The sequence below is a fragment of the Salvia hispanica genome, chromosome 3, assembly GCF_023119035.1.
Source record: "Salvia hispanica cultivar TCC Black 2014 chromosome 3, UniMelb_Shisp_WGS_1.0, whole genome shotgun sequence".
NCBI lineage: Eukaryota > Viridiplantae > Streptophyta > Magnoliopsida > Lamiales > Lamiaceae > Salvia > Salvia hispanica.
Window position 1 is genome coordinate 54,615,158 of NC_062967.1, and position 21,696 is coordinate 54,636,853.

The following is a 21,696-nucleotide window of genomic DNA, read 5'->3' on the forward strand; positions in this document are numbered from 1 at the left end:
AGAGTATATAACCTCTTCTCCCTTAATAAATATAATAAACTAGGGAATAAATAAGATAAGGTACTTATTTATATTTATACGATCTTATAGAATGGTATAAAATAAAATATTACGGAGCAAGAAAATAATAATTAAACTCCCCAATTTAATAGGAAATAGGCGTGACTTTTTCAAATCTTCCAAGGGATTTGAATTTCAAATCCTAATTTAATTAGGATATGCAATATCTTCTTAGATTTGGCAAGATATGGTAAGATATTCTAGCATATTTATATTTATTCATGGAATAGAATAAATAAGGGATCAAATAATATAAATAATTCCCTCTTCTCCAATATATGAGATTTTCGAAAATCTCATGGGAAAAATCAAAGTGGTGGTTCGAAAATTCCATGTAGGATTTATAGAGTATTTGGACTTTGGATTTAATTTGGATAATCATCCCAAACAAATAATTAAATCCAAGAAAAAATAGGATTTCTTCTCCAATAATCATGATGGCCGAAAATTCCACACATATTAAATAATGCTCCTATTTAATTCTCACTCATCCCTTAGGAAAATAATTCACCCACAATTATATTTCTCCGCATCAAATATTCACACCCAATCAATCATTTCTTCACTAGTTCGAGCCATCTTCGTTGTCGCATATTCAAGTCTCTCTGCTCGAAGAAATACTTTAAGCTCTTGTGGTCCGTAAAGATTTCACACCTAACTCCGTAGAGATGATGCCTCCAAATCTTTAGGGCATGTACCACTGCTGCTAACTCCAAATCGTGCGTTGGGTAATTCAACTCGTGTGGTCTTAATTGTCGTGACGCGTAGGCGATCACTTTATTATTTTGCATCAATACGCATCCTAATCCAACCTTCGAAGCGTCGGTATAAACTACGTAATTCACTCCAGACTCGGGCACAGCTAACACTGGCGCGGTTGTCAACTTCTCCTTCAATAGTTGAAAGCTTGCTTCACACTCTGGGGTCCAATTCACCTTGACTCCCTTCTTGAGTTGTTGCGTCATTGGTCTCGCTATCTTGGAGAATCCTTTAATGAATCTTCGGTAGTATCTTGCCAATCCCAGGAAACTCCGAATTTCGTTTGGTGTTGAAGGCGACTTCCATCGTTGTACCGCCTCAACCTTGGCGGGGTCCACTCGGATTCCTTCTGCCGACACAATATGTCCTAGAAAATTCACTTCCTTTAGCCAGAATTCACACTTGCTGAATTTGGCGTATAACTTCTCGGTCCTCAACGTTTCCAACGTGATTCGTAGGTGCTCCTCATGCTCCTTCTCATTCTTTGAGTAGACTAGCACGTCATCTATGAAGACTAAAACGAATTTATCCAAGTACGGATGGAATATTCGATTCATCAAATCCATGAACACCGCTGGGGCATTCGTTAGGCCGAACGGCATCACAACGAACTCGTAGTGGCCATATCTTGTACGAAACGCAGTCTTGGGTATATCCTCCCTTCGTACTCGTAGCTGGTGATATCCGGACCTCAAGTCCATTTTTGAAAACACGCATGCTCCTCGAAGTTGATCAAACAAGTCATCTATCCTTGGCAGTGGATACTTGTTCTTAAGAGTCAACTTGTTTAGCTCCCTATAATCGATGCACATCCTCATTGATCCGTCCTTCTTCTTCACGAAAAGTACTGGTGCGCCCCACGGCGAGACACTAGGTCTAATGAAACCTAAGTCCATGAGTTCTTGGAGTTGTATCTTTAGTTCCTCCAACTCTTTTGGCGCCATTCGGTATGGTGCCTTTGATACGGGTGCGGCTCCCGGTTCAAGGTCAATCGTGAACTCCAATTGTCGATCTGGCGGTGGTCCAGGTAACACTTCTGGAAAAACGTCTGGAAATTCTTGCACGACAGCAACATCTTCCATCTTCTTTTCGTCCTTCTCCTCTCCATGGAGGTAGACAAGATAGGCAGTTCGCCCCTTTTTCATCATTGTGGTCGCTTGAAGCGCGGATATAATGGCGGTTCGCCGATTCGTCGAGATTCCATGGTATATGGTGGGTTCGCTTCCCGGAGCTTGTAGAGATATTTGCCTCTCCTTACAACGAATCGTCGCAAAGTTCGTTGTCAGCCAGTCCATTCCCAAGATTATATCGATATCCTCCATTTTTATGACTCGCAAGTCATGAGCAACTATCTTAATTTCTCCCATAACAATTTCTATGTTCGAGCACGTTCTAGATATTTCTATCATTCCTCCTACTGGTGAGGACACCATCATTCTACGTTCAGATTTGCTAGTAGGCAAGCTCAAAGTGCGCACACATAATTCAGATATAAACGAGTGCGATGCGCCCGTGTCAAACAACACAACAACAGGGGTGTTGAGAATTTCGCTCATACCTGTCAAATTTCCTTTTCCACGATCGTCTTGTTCCTTCTTCGGCTTCTTTTGTTCCAGCGCGAACGCTCTAGCTTGGGGAGGAAGTCTAGGGCGGTGAGGTTGTTGTTGCCGCGATGATGAGTCACGATTTCCTCCCGATTCATTCGGCGGTGCCCTTGCCGATTGACGGGATCCCTGATCGTTCCGTCTCGATCCCGATCCTACCTTGTTATTTGGACACTCCCTAGAGAAGTGACCATTTCCTCCACAAGTGTAGCACTTGATCACGTTCTGGTATCGGCATTCTCCGAAATGGTACTTAGAGCACACATTGCATTGTGGTGCCCTCGGTCGGTAGTCTCCTCTCTGGCTAGACGTACGCTGCCCTCCTTCGTACTGGGATCGATGCTGGCTCGACTGGTGCCGTTTTCCATCGTGCGAAGCTCTAGGCTCATCCCACTTCCGTTTCTCTCTGGAGTAGTGCGGTGGGGGTAAAGACGAGGTAGTGTTCTCCTTAGCTTTCTCCTTAGGCATTGCTGCCTCAATATCTAGCGCAAGTGCTAACGCTTCGGTGTAGGGGAGTCTCCCTCGGCTGGCCAACGACATTCTTATCTCGGGTTTTAGTCCCTCACGGAACTTGTCGGATAGCTTCTCGTCGGTGTCGACTTGATCGGGGGCATACCGGGTCATGCTGTTGAGCGCTCGATCGTACTCGGTCACCGTCATGCGTCCTTGAGTCAGATTGTGAAACTCCGATGCCTTTGCTTTTCGATAGCTCTTCGGCACATACTTGTTGTATATTTCCGTCTTGAAACCTTCCCACGTCATCGCCTCTACTTGGTCTCGTGGCATAGTCTTCGTTCTAGTATCCCACCAAAAGTCGGCTGCCTCAGTCAGCTGATGGGTCACACAACTCATGCGTTCTCTATCGTTGCATCTCAAAATCGCGAAGATGCGCTCTATTGCCCGGATCCAAGATTCAGCCTTGGCCGGTTCTCCCAATCCATCAAACACAGGTGGCTTTTGCTCCAAGAATAACTTCATGATTTCTCGATCGACCGGAGGCGGCGGAGGCGGAGGATGTGGGATGGGTTGTGACACGCTGTCCTCTTCCTCCGTTTGAGGAGTTGGTTCTCGGTGGCGTCTTGGTGGCATTCTGATTTATCAACAAAAATATTCCCATGATTCTAACAATAGTCACGTGGTATAGTTGAATAACAAGGTTCATGGGTCAATTGTTTTAGAGTATATGGCCAAGCACAAGATATCAAAAGTTCGTCACGTAGACGGATTGCAAAGAGTAGTGTCAATCAACATTGTTACCAAAAATTGGCTGCGTCAAGGTTATCAAAAGATCAATGTTTCCATATCATCAAGGCAATTGCACTTAAGAAGCAGTCGTACACTTTAAGTGGCGAGTACAGGGCGCCATAAGGTATTCAAAAATGGTGGTGCGACAAGAGGCATGATGTGATGGCATGATAGCATAGTGATAGATAATTTGTACCATGTACGAAAGGCAATCCATTGAATCAAAATAAATATCTCCCCATGGCATATTAATAAAAAACGTTGCCTCATAGAGGTCTTAGTATCAATGCAGAAAAACGAAAGAGTAGCAAAAATCATGAGGTAGAAAAATCAACAAATCAATCCAAAAATATGGGGGAAGCCAAAACAAATATTCCACGACTATCAATCCTAGTCGATATCGTTCATATCCTCCTCGGGGTCCTCGTCCTCATCCATTTCCAAAGCAGGTCCTTCCTCGTCCAGTCCCTCATTCTCGCCATATTCACCAACATTCGGGGGCGGCGGAGTTATCGCACGCATGTCCTCCACATTCCCGTGGATGATCAAAGGATTAGCCGCATTAGCCTTAAGTCTTGGCCTATTAGGGACACGATCAACATGCGGCTCCTTATCGCGACGATACCTCCATCGGCGAGCCTGTCCTGGCGGATACTTGTGCGCTGGGGGACTAAGCGGCGGTCCATCCCTCGCAGCTGCCATAGCTGGGAGTAGCACTCCTATCAAGCCGATTATATCGCCTCGAGGCTTATACTCCGGCGGACTGAACCATGTATATGGCAATGCAGCTTGGGCAGTCCATTCGCTCCAAGGACTCGGCAGAGTGTGGATCAATCTCGAGATCCCCGCGTGATGGGTAACTCCTCCATACGCGTATGCATCCATCCAGCGATCGTAGAATTCGGTGACGTAGGTTAGGAGAAAGGACTTTCCATCCCACTCAAACTCTTGGTAGGTTTCGACAGGGAAAACCTTGTTTTTTCGCGTAACGATCGCGCATCGGTGCGTAATAATGATTAGGCATCTACAAAAGAAATCTCAGCATCAGATCAAGGATCGAAGAAAATATCAATAGTGTATAAGATTTCAACTGATGCTGAGAGTACGATGGGTATATATATATATATGTGTGTGTATGCGTCGAACGACGGAGGTGTGAAGGTAATATCATATCAAGAAATAACGGAATTTCCTTTCCGTGCCAAAAGGTGTGTATATATATATATTTTCGCGTTTCGATGATTCGCAATTCGTTCTCATAAGTCGCTCGCCTCGTATTCGGCGTTTGATGCCTCCAAGTTCGATATTATCACAAAATTTTCATTCACGACACGACTTACAACTATGTATAGCAGCATGTTCAAGTTCATTCTCATAGATGTCGTTCATCACATATCACGCAAATCACAATCATATAGGATTTTCATAGAGTTTTATTCATTCAACTCATAACAGTCTCTACATATAATCACTTGCATAACAACATTTATCATTTGTTGTGCATAATCACATTTTGCAATTTCACATGCATGCATAATCATCATTTTTATACTCCATCGCAAATTTCCAAATATCACAACAACTCCCCTTCGCTTCACTTCCAATATTTCATAATTCAAATCAAAATTCAAGAGATACTTGTTACCTCATTCATCGTGGTTGAGCGGAGACGAGTTGCGGTGTTGAGCCTTCGACGATTATCCATTAAATAATTTACACAAATTTCATATTTTTAATTCAACAAGACTCTTGGGTCCAGAGCGGAAAGAACTGAGGCTCTGATACCAACTGTAACGACCCGCCCATTTAGGGTATAATAAATACGGCGATCGTTAACTAGGCGGACTTAAATGCATCAAAGATCATAGGCTAGGGTTCCATTTTAAAAGGGATTTAACCAAAGCATTTAATGAACAATTAAATAGAAGAAGAATAATGTCTTAGCAAGGAAATCCAATAAAAGGCTATCACAATAAATGCTTATCAAAGTTTCCCAAAATATTCTCAACTGTACCATATCCAAAAATTCCCACGAAATAAAAGTATTCCACCCAACCAAAAGATCACAAGTTTTCATAATATAGCGGAAGCGATCAAGAGAGAAGTGAAGCTATGTATTAGGCGTGACTTTTTCAAATCTTCCAAGGGATTTGAATTTCAAATCCTAATTTAATTAGGATATGCAATATCTTCTTAGATTTGGCAAGATATGGTAAGATATTCTAGCATATTTATATTTATTCATGGAATAGAATAAATAAGGGATCAAATAATATAAATAATTCCCTCTTCTCCAATATATGAGATTTTCGAAAATCTCATGGGAAAAATCAAAGTGGTGGTTCGAAAATTCCATGTAGGATTTATAGAGTATTTGGACTTTGGATTTAATTTGGATAATCATCCCAAACAAATAATTAAATCCAAGAAAAAATAGGATTTCTTCTCCAATAATCATGATGGCCGAAAATTCCACACATATTAAATAATGCTCCTATTTAATTCTCACTCATCCCTTAGGAAAATAATTCACCCACAATTATATTTCTCCGCATCAAATATTCACACCCAATCAATCATTTCTTCACTTCCTCTTCTTTTTCTCAACGCATTGACCTTTCAACGACCACGTCATATTTTTTTCATCTTTGACTATTCAATAGCCACGTCAACATTTCAACAAGTTGACTATTCAACTCAATCTCAATTCTCATACGCAATTAGGTCACAAAGACACTATGTAATTAATTACTCATCAAATAATTCGCATATCATAGCATTTAAGGCATTTAATGCAAAAAATTTATAACCCAAAAATTAGGGTTTGAAAAAGTGGGGCGTTACAATACATTTAGAATTTTGTTAATAATTCATATAAATTACCTTTAGTTTAATGAAAATTTGCAAAAAAAAAAAAAAAATTATTATTATTTAATCAAAAAGTTATGCAAGAATTTCAAAATATGAGTTATTGTAGAAGAGAGGGATATTGATTTTCATAATATTTTTATATGAAAATAATTGTATGAAATCTTATACTTTCAACTTTATCAAGAAAAAATTGGAAAAGCAAATTTAATTATGAACGCTGCATCGCGATGATAAGTTATGTGGAGTACTAGTATGATTTTGTTTTTCGTTTCTAAACACACATGAAAGAGAAACTCTACTATTTAAAATAATATTTTATATTTTATTAATGTTTATTTACTGATGTTAATATTTAAACTTAACTGATATTATCTTCGATTCTTTAAAAATAGATACTTATCTCATCTTTTAAAAGAAAAACTTTCTATAGAAAAAAAATTTCTTTTAAAAGATGAAACTCATTTTCCATCTTCAACTACTTCTCTCTATTAAAAGTTTATGTCGTATCAAAAGTATTTTCCTATTAAGAAAAGACGATATATATTTTTTCCGATAACTCAAAAAGCTTTGATGACCAATTACTGATACTGAGTTTTATTTTTCACATCATAACAATTAACAAGTCCTGCAACTTCACAATAAGGGTATGTTTGATAGCCCAAGTTGGAAAATCCAAAAGAAGAAACAAAATCAGAAAATAAACCAAATTATGGAGTAATATATTTCTTGATTTTTAAGTTTCTAAAATTCACCACATGTTTGATACACCACCAGGAGAATTGAATATTCACTGTGTAGACATTATTGCCCTTAATTTTATTTTATTTTATCCAACACAACACAATATGCCCTAGTCCAAGAAATATTCTCTGCATTTCTTCTTCCCCAACAACAGCTCGAAGACTGCAGGCGAAATTTTTACATCCAGGTTCTGCAAGTCTCAACAATTCCCCCAATGGACAGAATTAGAGTTCTTCAACGATGCAGAAAACCTTCAATTGTGCCCATAAATCTTCCAGAGAATCGGGCTGCACCAAACCTTCAATCATTTTTTGTAAACATGAAACAAGGTTCAACCATGATAGTCCAGTAAAAAACGAACCCAAAAAACACAAATTGGAGTCTTGAAATTAGGGTTTACCTACAATGTTTGTAATTCCCCCAATTGACAGAAATAGAGTTCTTCAAGGATGCAGAAAAATAATCGATTGTGTGAATAAATCTTCTAGAGTGGTGCTGCACAAAAACAGGAAGACAATTTAGTGAAATAAATTCGTGGTAATTGAAAATGATGTCTTAAACTCGTGTGGTGTGGTGTGGTGCAGCCTCCATTCCCGAAAATCAGAGAGAAAAGGGGAAGAGAGGGTGCAGTAGTGCTGCAATTCAAATGGAAAATCAAAGAGCAAAAAGGAAGAGAAGATGGAGTGGTGCTGCAAATCTAACCGATTATCATAGAGAGAAAGGAAGAGAAGATTGTGGTGCTGCAGATCTAAACGAAATCAAAGAGAAGAAGGGAAGTGAAAGATGGAAGAGAAGCAATGATTGAGTATGATATTAGAAGGCATTTTCGTTTCTTGATTGGAAGGCATTTTCATTTCAACGAAGAGGGCTAAAATTGGAAGGCATTTTGTTTCCTGATTTACAAATGGAGGCTGGAAAGTAAACCTCCATCGCAGCACCGATAAGTTTCCTCAGAAAACTGGCATACACTCGTGGGCCTTTACGGGCCGAGTTATTCGCGGACTTCTTTTCCATAATTCAGTAAGTATCAAACAATGGTAAAGATGAGAAAATGGGTCATTTTCTTGGAAATAGTTTTCTTTGGCACCTCAGAATTAATGATAACAGCTGGCAAAACTCTTTGACATATTCATATTTCACAAAGTTTTGTCTCAAAGAAAAAATCAATAGGAATTTGAATCAGTCAATGAATAGCAATAATTTTTTCTTTTTATATGCTGCCCACTAGATTAAATGTCAATCCTACCAATGAGAATTTTTTTTGGATTAAAATATCAACACTTACCTTAATCCATTCGATTTCGAGTTAGTTCATTAGATCATAATATTTACTATCTCCATCCCACTGTCACACTTTCCTTTTAAGTTTATCTCATAAAAGATGTCACATTTTCTTTTTCGGAAAAAGTTCTCTTTCACATAAATATAAAAATTATATTTTATCTCTCTATATTTAATACACAAGACAAAACCTCCTAAAATCTCGTGCCGTCCCACAAGTATAACATTTTTTGTGGGATGAAGGGAGTATAGAATATTGATATATACTAATTTTACTATTAGTACTCCATTTTATTGCATGCTTCAATATGAATCTTTGCCAAGAAGTACGTAATACTTTTAAGAAACACACGATCCTATTCATCTAAAGTTCTTTAATCGCAAAACACATTCATTGTAAATTTATTTTTTTAAATCGTTAGGCTAATGCATTTTAATTAAAAAGGTTTTGATACTTATACTTTTAATATAATTAGATCCATATTCAATACACTTCAAGATTTAATTAAATTTTCTTGTAGTGGTAATATTTTCAAAATATATTAAAATGAGTTCAGCTGCAATATCGACCGAAAAATCTCTACGATAATGAAAATTTATTGATATTTTCCATTATCAAATTATAAATTTATCATTTTTAAATGATTATTGACTACATATGCAATTAACTTAATTTTAAAATAAAGAAAAAAAAATGTAACTAACACGAGATATTTAATTACAATATGAAACCCGTTAAACAAAGATTCAACGAAAATTCTCTTAAATAAAAATGCATTAATAAGATCCTAATGAAACAAAAAAATAAAAAAATGGAATAAACCAAAATGTATTGATACAAGAGCCCAATGAACCAAAAATATTGTATAATGTCCATCAACATTTCTTATAACACGCTAATATATATATTTTCTCTCTTTTTTGAAGCTCTAAATTATCTACTGCTCCAACAAAAAATAATCCTGGTAGAGTAGTAGTTAGTGGATAACATAAGTTTAAATATAATAGGATAAGGTAAAAATAGAAAGAAAATATTACTTCCTCTGTTTCCTTGTAGTAGAGACGTTTATTTTTTAGCACTCGTTTAGAAAAAATAATACTCCCTCCGTCCGCGAATAGGAGTCCCGATTTCCGTCCGCCATTAGGAGTCCCGGTTAGACATTTTATCTTGGGAGTATAAAAAATGACCCCATTTTTTCCTTAATTTAGAAGCTGCAATTAATTTTAATCCACTTTGATTGCAAATAATAATATAAATGAGTCCCACATTCCACTATCACACACTTAAATTATTACACTCAAATTTTTCTTAAAACCCGCACCCAACTCAACTGGGACTCCTATTCGCGGACGGAGGGAGTACCAAATAATTAAAGTGGAGAGCGAGTAAAGTAAGAGAGATAATAGTGTAGAGAAGACTTATGTTACTCCCTATGTTTCTGAAAATTTGTTACTTATTTCCATTTTCGTTCATTCCTAAAAGTTTGTCACCTTTCACCTTTACCATTTTTTGTAGTGGACCCAACATTCTACTAACTCTTTTACACTCACACTTTATTATAAAACTAATATATAAAAGTAGGATTTATATGCCTCTAACTTTTTCAACCCACTTTTAATAGATTTCTTAAAACCTGTACCGGGTCAAATTGTGACAAATTATTAGGAACGGAGGGAGTATCATTTTTCCAAAACGGATAATTAAAATAAAATGCTCCTATTATAGTGGGGTCCCAGAGGAAATATTAAAATATTATTATTCAAAATAGACTCATCCGAAGAATCTAATATCCTAATATCGATACTTGAAACTAATTATGATGGACTAAGCAATAGAAACAGGTAGTGTAAATTTCGGATGAAGCCCTAAGCCCTCGGCCCAGAGCGGCAGCCCCGTAAATGCATTAGTAAAAGATATTGGTGCGTACAAAAATACTATACATGCTTAAGAAGGTCATGGAGATATTCAAAAATACCATACATGCTTAAAAGGGTCATGGAGATATTCATTCGAATCATATAAACTAACTTCGAAACTTCCAAGCAATTGATAATTTCCATCCACACCCTTTTGCATCTTATAATCGTTCATGTAACTCTAATACTCCCTCCATCCATAGAGAGTATACATTATTTTCTTTTTCGTACGTCTCCAAAGAGTATGAACAGTGGCGAAGCCATGTGAGGGCCTAGGGTCATTGTCCCACCCACCAATTTCAATGTTTACTACTCCCTCCGTCCTACTTTAGGAGTCCCGGTTCACCATTTTTGGGTGTCCCACTTTAGGAGTCCCGGTTGGAATATTCCATAAATGACATTAGGCCTCACATTCCAGTAACCTTTTTTCACTCACATTTTATTATAAAAATAATATAAAAAGATAGGACCCACATTCCACTATCTTTTTTCACCAACTTTCCTTAACATTTCTTAATACTCGTGCCGAATTCAATCGGGACTCCTAAAGTGGGACGGAGGGAGTTGTATATTATAATACATTTATACAAAATTTAATTACATATGCTTAGAACGGGTGGTTGTCAACCCCACCTTTTAACCGTTAAGTGCAGTGTTCGAAAGTCCTATAGGCGGCAATGTTTAGTCCCTGAAAATTTGATACAGTTTACTATTTCGGTCCGTCCCTGAAAATTTGATACACTTCACTTTTACCATTTTTGGTAGTGGACCCCATATCCCACTAACTCATTCCTACTCACATTTTATTATAAAACTAATACTTTAAAAGTAGGACCCACATCCCACCAACTTCAACTCACTTTCCATTACATTTCTTAAAACCCGTGTCGGGTCAAAGTGTAACAAATTTTGGGGGACGGAGGTAGTATTATTTTAGCTTCACAAAATACACTTTATCCTTAGTTTTTTTTCTATAAAATTCTAAGAGATCCATAAATGTATCTTATAAATATTATTAGTAAATTCAATTTTAAAATTATTTTCCACATATTATCCATCTTTGTCGCAGTCCCAACTTAGGTCGCATCAGTTCTTGGCGATGACGAAACAAAAATATCGCATAACCTTAAAGAGTAAGTTGGGCCCCCCAACATTAAAATTCCACTGAGTATGAACATTCCAATTTTGGAAACTATCTTCTCTCTAATGAGATGAGACCTATTTTCCACTAACAATACTTAAAAAAATTTCTCTGTCTATCTCTTTCTTACTTTACCAATAATGCATTAAAACCTGTGCCGAACTCAAAGTTAATACAATTTGGGGACGAAGGAAGTATAATTTATTTTAATAAAATATCTCAAATATGTACTTGTATTGTCCATGTATTGCTACTTCCGTCCACCAAAATTTGTCTCACTTTGACCCGGTATGGGTTTTAAAAAATGTAATGGAAAGTGAGTTGAAAAAGTTAGTAAATTGTGGGTCCTACTTTTATATATTAGTTTTATAATAAAATATGAGTAGAGATGAGTTAGTGGAATATGAGTCCACTACCAGAAATGGTAAAAGTGAAATGAGATAAATTTTGGGGGACAGATAGAAATGAAAAAATTAGACAAATTTTGATGGACGGAAGTAGTACTATTTTTATAGGTAACACTAATTTTGATAGACAAATTAATAAAAATAAATAAAAGAAAGACTCTTTTAAATGGAAAGAGGTAGTGTAAAAATTTCTCACGAATCCCTTAGCGCAGGCCGGCAGCGTAATAGATATATTGGCGCGTACAAAAATAGTGTATATGCTTTAAAAGGTATCTACAAATTCTTTATATATTCATGCACGAGTTTAGAAACATCATCGACATTTCCTAGCAATTGATTTCAAAAGTCCAACACTAATTTCCATCCACACCCTTTTCCAATTTATGTATATATATATATATATATACATAAAAATATCATCTTTATTCCAAAATCTGTAATTCCTTCAACCAAATTTCATTCTTTAAAGTCAAATTCTGAGGGAGAAGGAATTGCTTAGTCTTTGAAGTATTGTGGGAGTTGGGAGTCAAGTTATTCAAATGGGAAATTGCTTTGGATCTCAGCCAGCTGCGGATCCTATCCTTTTTCCTGCTATTAATAATTCCAGTGGACCATCCACTCAAGGTTTTATGCTCGTTACTCTTTCTGGGCTTTTGAGAAATTTGTTGGGAGTCTTCAATTTTGGGTAAAAGAGGGGGAAAATGGAAACTTTGCTACTTTTCTTGATTTCCTGATTTGGGTTCTTGCTTTTTTGGGATCTATTTTTGTTTAGAAATAGTGGGGTTGACTTTGAGATATTTGTGTTTGTAGCTACTTCGGTTAATCATAGCAATGGCGGAACCACAGACAGCAGCAGAGGGTTTAGCCAGATTTCGAATGGTGTGAGTGATGATGGAGGTGTTGTTAATGGAGAAATACTGCCTACTCCTAATGTCAAAGTGTATAGCTTTGACGATTTGAGGACTGCTACCAAGAATTTCAGGGGTGATATGAAGTTGGGGGTGGGTGGTTTTGGGACAGTTTATAAGGGATTTGTGGATCAGCATACACTCCTCCCGTCGCGACAAGGGACGGGGATGAGCGTTGCCATCAAGAAGCTCAACCAGGAAAGCACTCAAGGCTTTGATGAATGGCAGGTAATGCAACTCAACTCCTCTTGTACATGGTTGCTCTCATTAATCACATGATATAGGTATATTATAGTATGATTATCAAGAAAGGAATAATATTGACAAACTAGGCTTTGGCTTTTTATGTGATTTGTACATTTGATGATTCTGATCATGAGATATTCATGTGTTGATTTGAAAATGCAGGCAGAAGTGGACTTTTTAGGCAGGCTTTCACATCCTAACTTGGTGAAGCTCTTGGGATACTGTTTGGAAGATCCAGAGCTATTACTCGTTTACGAGTTTATGGAGAAGGGGAGCCTCGAGAACCATCTTTTCAGAAGTAAGAATACAGTTTGAAACTAAGAAAGTGAGGAAAGACTCTTCCATTTCAATATCTAGCTTTTATCTGGAATTGCAGGAAATGCTGCAAATGAGCCTTTATCTTGGAACATACGGCTCAGAATAGCCATCGGAGCAGCAAGAGGCCTAGCCTTCTTGCACTCCTCTGAAAAGCAAGTCATCTACAGAGACTTCAAGGCGTCCAACATTCTGCTCGATGGCGTATGTTTCTCTGCGATTGTGCTTCAACTAGCCTGATTTTATTGCTAAGTTAAAAGTCTATGCTTGTTTAGAATGATAGAGCTTGCTCATAACACTTGATTTCTTATGCATGTGGTGATGATTTGTGTTGGCATTTGTAGAGTTACAACCCAAAAATATCTGATTTCGGACTAGCAAAACTAGGGCCTGCAGGCGAGAATTCTCATGTAACGACTCGAATCATGGGCACACACGGCTATGCTGCACCCGAGTACATTGCAACAGGTGAGTTGGCGTTTCATTTAGTTTGATTATTATCATCACAATGTCAATGTGATATATGCATACATGACATTTACCACCAACAGGGCATCTGTATGTAAAGAGTGATGTGTATGGCTTTGGCGTTGTGCTGCTCGAGATGATGACTGGGCTGAGGGCGCACGACACTAGACGGCCTACTGGGAAGCAGAGCCTGGTTGAGTGGTTGAAACCGGACCTCTCCCATCGCCGGAGGCTCAAGGCACTAATGGATAGTCAGATGGAAGGGCAGTACTCGTCCAAGGCCTCGTTTGAGGCTGCAAAGCTCACACTTAGATGCTTGGAACCGGAGCCCAGGAAGCGACCCTCAATGGAGGAGGTTGTGGTGGAGTTAGAACGTATTGCAGCCATGAGTACTTCTCATCGACCACCGAGGACTCATCATGCCGGCACCGGGGGAAGATGACCGATTGTGGGATGATTGTTTAATAATCTTCATGTTTGCGCCATTTTGACTGTATCATATATAGTGTATTGAATTTGTTTGTTAATTTTGTTTGTAAGCTTGTTAACACAACACATCAAAATTGAGATTTAAGGAAATGGATAAATATTCAGAATACAGGGAAAATTAATTATGGAAAAAAATATGGTCCCCTCATGATCTACAACTGCAAACGAAAACTTACTATAATATCATACTGATTGCACTCTGATATATCACTCCTAGGGGTGGGTCGATACGATATATCGTATCGAAAACGTTGTATCGTGTATCGTATTGAAAATATCGATATGAAAGAATTTCATATCGTTATCGTATCGAAAATTTTGATATATCGAATTTCGATATATGAACTTTCGATATAAAAAAATTTAATATCGTTATCGTATCGATATTTCGATATATCGTACCGAAATTCGATATATCGTTAAATATCGATATATCAAAAAAATTCGATATATATCGTATTTTCAATATAAAATGATATATCGCGATATAAGGATATTCATATCGTTATCGTATCGAAAACTTACAAAACGATATCATATCGTATCGAAAATTACGATATATCGAAAATTCGATAATTTTTCGATATTTTTCAATACGATACGAGCGATATATCATTTTTTCGGTATTTTTCCCCAGCCCTAATCACTCCCTCTGTCCCAAAGTAAATACTATACCCTTCGTTCTCAAAGAATGTGTACTTTGGGTTCGATATAGAATTTAATGTAAAATTGGTAAAGTAAGAAAAAGAGAGAAAAATTAATTAAAGTATTGTAAGTGAAGAATGGGTCTCACCTCATTAGGGAGAAACACTTTCCATAATTAGAAAGTGCATATTCTTGTGGGACGGACTAAAAAGGAAATAGTGCATATTCTTGTGGGACGAAGGGAGTATCACACTTTCATTTTTAGTTTATATGCTCCCTCCGTCCCAATAAATATGAAACGTTTGTTTTTCGTCACATGATTTTATGTAGTGTTGTTTTGTGAGTTAAAGAAGAGAAAGTAAAGTAAGAGAGAGGGAAAAGTAGAGATAAAGTTATTTCTATTTTAAGAAACGTTTCATTTTTAATGAGACAACCCGAAAAGGAAAATGTTTCATTTCTAGTGGGACAGAAGGAGTATTTTCCATTTCTCTCTCACGTCAATATATAAAAATATACTCCCTCCGTTCCTTCATAGTTGAGTCATTTTTCCATTTTGGAAAGTTCCCTCATAGTTGAGTCATTTCCATTTATAGTAATTTTTTCCTCTCTCTTACTTTCCTCTCTCTTACTTTATTATCTCTACTTTATTCACTTTTTACTTTATTCTCTCTACCTTTTTCTCTTTCTTACTTTTTTATCTATTTATTTAACACACTCAACATTCATTTCTTAAATTCCGTGCCGAAAAGTTCCGCCTCAACTATGAGGGAACGGAGGGAGTATTTTCTCTCTAATTAACACAAAACAATACTCCCTCCGTTCATAATTATATGTTTCATATCTGACCGTCACAAATTTTAAGAAATTGTTTTACTTTATAAAGTAAAGTGTGTAGAAAAAGGAGTAAAGGCCAATGTGGTCCTAAACATGTGGCCGTTTTATCAATTTGGTCATAAACATTATCTTTTTGATTATTGGGTCCCTTACAAATAAACTCGTACCGGAATCGGTCCTAAACTGATAGTACCGTCTAAAACAAACGGTCAATGGCATTTAAGCAGGTTTTGACCAAAATTAACCATTTTAATTATATCATAAAAATAAAAAAATACTCTCTCCGTCCCGGCTAAGATGACACATTCCTTAGCCGGCACGAGATTTTAGGAGTTATTGGTTAATGCATTAAATTGGAGAGAAAAAAGGTAGGTGGAAGTATTAAAATAGAGAGAGAAAGAAAGATTAATATTTTAATAGGGGTGGAAAAAAGTGGTTGAGTGTATTAATTGGAGAGAGAAAGTTTCCAAAAAAGGAAATGTGTCATCTTAGTTGAGACAAACTAAAAAAGAAAACGTACCATATTAAGTGGAACAGAAGAAGTAATTGTTTAGAAGGCATGAATTTTTTGAGTTCATAATAGGCTAAATGCTGGTTGCCCCCAATTTCAATAATTTGAATTTTGCAATGCGTTACTTGACGCATAAATTCCATCCAGAGGAAACAATTCCTCGCCGGAATTCCTCAAACTGCAGCAAATCCACTCTCTCCTCATCTTCTCCGGCTTCTCCGACCACTCTTCACTCGTCACACCACTCCTCCTTCAATGCATATCCCTCCCTTCCTTACCCCGCGCCTACGCCCTCTCCATCCTCAACCAGATTCGCCGCCCCGATGTCCACACCTACAACGCCCTCATCAGAGACTTCACCTCCGACCCAAACACCACAATTCTCATCTACGCCAAGATGCACCGTGAGGGCGTCTCCCCCGACAAAGCACACCTTCCCTCTCCTCCTCAAGTCCAATCGCTTCTCAGATCTTCGCGCACTCGATAAAGGGAAACTGAGAAGCAATGTCAAATCGTGAGAATCAATAAACTTGCTTCACTCCGATTTTGGTACGATTTGGAGTGAAGCAAGTTTATTGCAATTGCAAAACTCGTACTGAAATCGTCGCGACTCGCGACCACCGCTACTCTCGCCGGACCGTCTGTTGTACAAAGAACGCTCCATCAGGAACTGCAGCCGTCGCCGGACCCTCCGTTTGTCGCCCAAGAGAGGAGAATGAAGAAAGGAGACTGAAGAAAGTGTTTTTAATATTATTTTTTATTTTTCTGATATAACTAAAAATACTACCTCCGTCTAGACGTGGCCACGGTTCAAAAACCGCCGGTTCCGGTTCGGCGATTGGTGGAACCGTAACCGGCCCGGATACCGGTTATCCGGTTCCGGTTCCGGTTTATAACCGCCGGATTTCAGCGGTTCAGGGCCGGTTCCGGTTCGGTTCCGGTTCAATTTATTTATTTTTTTTAAAAATTTTATAGTTATAACTTTTAAATTCTATAGTAGAATCCAAAGATAATTGATAACGATAAATGATAACGATAAAGAATTGCAATTTTATTGATTTGAAACTTTGAACGTAAATTTCTACAATACAATTACAAGTTACAACTTACAACTTACAAGTTACAAAATACAACAATACAATTATACACTTGAATTTAAAATTTAAATACAAAATTACAATTTACAAAAAACATATTAAAAGTAAAGTTGAAACAATTAGAAAAAAAAAGAAATAAAAGGAAAAGGACTTGAACTCAACTTAAATTTAAAATTTAAGTTGAGGTGCCTACGTATCCTTAATGCTCAATTGCATTGAGGAATCAAAGTCCACGTAGTTCTCTTACCTTGCTTACCTTGTTGGTTGGCGGTTGACGGCGGTTGGCCTTCATCCTCGGTGTCGGTGAAGGTTTCCTCACTCTCTTCACGAGCATCCCAATCTGGTTCCTGCGCTCTCTTTGCACCTTTTCCCCAATCATCAAGTAACATCACAGCTTCCATATTTCTCGCGGAGAGTTTGCTTCTTCTCACGTCCAAGACACATGCTCCAACACTGAAAGCGGACTCGACGACAACGGTGGAAGCCGGGACTGCAAAGATCTCCTTAGCCGTTGACGCAAGTATGGGATAATCTTTCTCGTGTGTTCCCCACCACTCTAGGACGCCGATTTGGGCGGGTGTAGGACCTGCATCACTAAAAGTATGGTGGCGTGCTTCCAAATAAAAATCTAACTCGCTTACCGATCCCATTGAGGTGTGCCTTGAGCTTGAGCCTGTGCCGTAGCCTTATAAGTCGGCTAATTGTGATTGAGCATCGGGGTCATCATAAGCAAAACCAAAACCGGTTTTCTGACACGAACCGGCAGTTAACCGTCCTTTTTCAGACCTACGCCTGCAACCCTACGAACCTACCGGCGAACGGCTACATATTCCCGGTTAACCGGCGGTTCCGAACCGTCGGTTCCGGTTGCTTATTTTTTGAACCGTAACCAGCCCGTAACCGTAACCGTAACCGGATTTCGAACCGGAACCGTCGTCCGATTCCGGTTCTGAACCGCTGGTTGGAAACCGGCGGTCCGGTTTGGTTTGGCCACCTCTACCTCCGTCCCCCAAAATTTGCTACACTTTGACCCGACTGGGTTTTAAGAAATGTAATGGAAAGTGAGTTAAAAAAGTTGGTGGGATGTGGGTCCTACTTTTAAAGTATTAGTTTTATAATAAAATGTGAGTAGGAATGAATTAGTGGAATATGAGGTACACTACCAAAAATGGTAAAAGTGAAGTGTATCAAATTTTCAGGGACGGACCGAAATGGTAATATGTATCAAATTTTCTGGGACAGAGGTAGTATTAATTAAAATGGTTAATTTTGGTCAAAACCTGCTTAAATGTCATTGACAGTTTGTTCTGTCAATTTAAGACCGATTTTAGTCCGAGTTCATTTGTGAGGGACAAAATAATTAAAAAGATCATGTGCATGAACAAATTGATAAAACGGCCATATGTTTAGGATCACATTTGGCCTTTACTCATAGAAAAAGTTAATGAGACGTGGATCTTACTTTTATATATTAATATATAATAAAATATAAGTAGAATTAATTAGTAGAATATAAGGTCTCCTAAAATATGGTATCATCATTTAAATAAGAGACAATCGACTCAAATTGACTAAATTTTTATTAAATTCTTATGTTCACACCAATATAAAAATAGTGGTATAATTATTAATGGTCGAGCCGGACAAATTGGGCAAAGAAGGGCGACCCAAGGCGGCAGTTCGAGTGGGAGTCCTGGACACTAAATGAAATATTCAAAGAATAGAATATTGGGATTAGCAATATATCAGAAAGAATTGTGAGGAATAATCCTTAAATAAGGTTGAAATCATCCACATGTAGAAATTACATTGAATATATAAAATCTAACAGAAAAACAACTTCATCTTCTCCAGTTTCATCTTTTATGCAATCCCATCGAATGCCTCTCTCTCATAACTCAAATCTCTATAGTTAGATCGGCTATGGCTAAGTAGTTGATTAGAGCAACTATGGCCTCTGTGGTTGTGGAATGATTCAACTGAGTATGTCAAAATTTCGCATTTGTGTTTCAATCTTGGATAATCAAATTGAATTATGAGAAGCAAGTGTGTATATGTTCATATCAAAACAAGCATCACTCATCATCAGATAGCATGATCATAAATTGCTAATGCTGTATGTACAATGGAAGGATGAATATATTGGTTTGGTTATTTTCAACCTAACCTCGAATATGTTGAAGGCACTCGACTGCAAGTTGAAGGTTGCCTGCAGCGACAATCAGTGCTAGGATGTTTTGTAGGGTATCGGAGAAGCCCATTTCCTGTAAGCGGGCGAGTTGAGTACCATATTGGTGTTGGTATTCACAACCTGGTCGTCGAGGAAAAGTTGGAAGCATGCCAGCACATATTGCGAGGTTACCAAACAGATATATTAGCCTCTGCAATGTCACACCAGCACTTATTTGATCCCTACCTGCTATTTCATCTCTGCACTTAAAAATTTCAACACTCAGTGAGCTAGGTGGACACATTTCTGAATGAATTCAACAACAAGAAGACTTACATGAACGCCTCAGTATTTAGAACATTGTGATAAATCAAGAGTGCCTGAAATGGGATAAAACTACTTTAAAACAAGAGTTTAAACAGCTTTTAATATGTACAAAGAGGGTCTAACATCTTACATTCACAACCGGACGGGTAGCTAACTGCTGAGAAAACTCAGAATTTAGCATCACATTTCTAATCCGAGGGTTGGAAGCAAGCACGCTCCTGAGCCTTGGGGTGAAGCCAAAGAACTAAGATCCATATAGGAGACAAATGAGTTTGATATGTTATCAAAAGTAAAGAGAGAGAGAGCTAGCTAACCTGAATCAGAAATCGAGGATTACGTAACATGTGTTGGATCGCTTCATCAACCATGGGGCTTTCCGGAAACCCACTAGAATTTGTAATAGCTAGTATAGACACTGGCAACCCCTCCAGATCAAGTACACCAGCCGTTCTTCCAACTGCAAATTGCATTTAAAAACATCACAATTACAAATTTGAGAATATCTAGAAAACCATGAGATAGAGATGCAACCTGCTTGAGGTGTTGCGCTTGCAGTTTGAGGAATCACACCAGCATGAGTTGCAAGATCAAGAAACATGTCTATCAGCTTCTCCAATGTCCCCACAGAAGTTACTTCACCCTCACCTGTTATTTTAGTATGCAATTGGTTACTTCAATAGGAAGATGCACAGGCCATACAACTCTTTTCTAACTGTTAAGTTTTAGCTAATTGTTCATTTGCAAGGCAAAATTAGAAAAATGAAGTTGAACATTGATAAAGAAAATAGCTCTTGTAAGAAAAATGCAACAATCGTGTTTGTATGTAGTACAAGTATCAAAGGGACGACCAGAAAATAAATGTACCTGTCCATCCATCGGATCTTTTTCTATCTTCTCTGCAACACACAGCCTATGAAGTGAATTAACCAAGCCACAAATTTCAACAGGCATTATGGAAATTGTGATATTCTGATGTGGCAGTGTATGTTGAAGTAAAGAACCAACTTTTGATATAATTTTTCGTAGAAATGAACCAAGGAGCAAAACAGAAGACTTACGCGCACGCCTGATCAAATAAAGATTTTTGGCAAACCAGGATTGCCTGAAAGGAGATAAGAGTACAAGTAGTCAATGTGATAAACAGAGGGTTAATGTTTCAAAACTGACTTTTAAAAGAACAAATCACAAATGACTTTGAACACATTGCCAAGTCTGATATTATTCCCAACATTGGACAAATATGTTAAACTCAATCTTCAATTCCAGTAGCTTGAATATAGTGAGGGTCTAACATCTTACATTCACAATCTGAGGGGTAGATAACCGACGAATAAACTCAGCATTTTGCATCACATATCTAATCAAAGGGTTGGAATCAAACACATCCTTTAGCCTTGCGTTGACGCCAAAAAACTAATATCCATATATGAAACAGATAAGTTTATTATCATAATAAGTAAAGAAGGAAAATAGTCCAGCTTGATATGGGAGAGAGAGAACTAGCATAACCTCAATCAGATATTTAGGCATATGATGCATACGGTGAATCGTTTCTTCAACCATTGGACATTCCATATACTCATTAGAAGCATAGGAATTTGGAAGTGGATTGGCCATATTATTGAGTATAAGATTAGCTACTGGAGCAAAGCTTCTATGT

General features: G+C 37.7%; 2 protein-coding genes across 2 annotated transcripts; one reads left to right on the forward strand and one right to left on the reverse strand.

Moving 5' to 3' along the window:
- Positions 1-614: 614 nt before the first annotated feature.
- LOC125210532 lies at positions 615-3,512 on the reverse strand. Its single transcript, XM_048110075.1, has 2 exons — positions 1,706-3,512; positions 615-1,486 (listed from the first exon to the last, which is right to left on the reverse strand). Exons 1-2 carry the CDS (start codon positions 3,510-3,512, stop codon positions 615-617), a joined length of 2,679 nt encoding a protein of 892 aa, XP_047966032.1.
- Positions 3,513-12,372: 8,860 nt separating this feature from the next.
- On the forward strand, positions 12,373-14,490 carry LOC125215272 (probable serine/threonine-protein kinase PIX13). Its single transcript, XM_048116642.1, has 6 exons — positions 12,373-12,650; positions 12,837-13,162; positions 13,343-13,478; positions 13,557-13,699; positions 13,840-13,963; positions 14,047-14,490. Exons 1-6 carry the CDS (start codon positions 12,566-12,568, stop codon positions 14,403-14,405), a joined length of 1,173 nt encoding a protein of 390 aa, XP_047972599.1. The 5' UTR covers positions 12,373-12,565; the 3' UTR covers positions 14,406-14,490.
- The last annotated feature ends 7,206 nt before the right edge of the window (positions 14,491-21,696 follow it).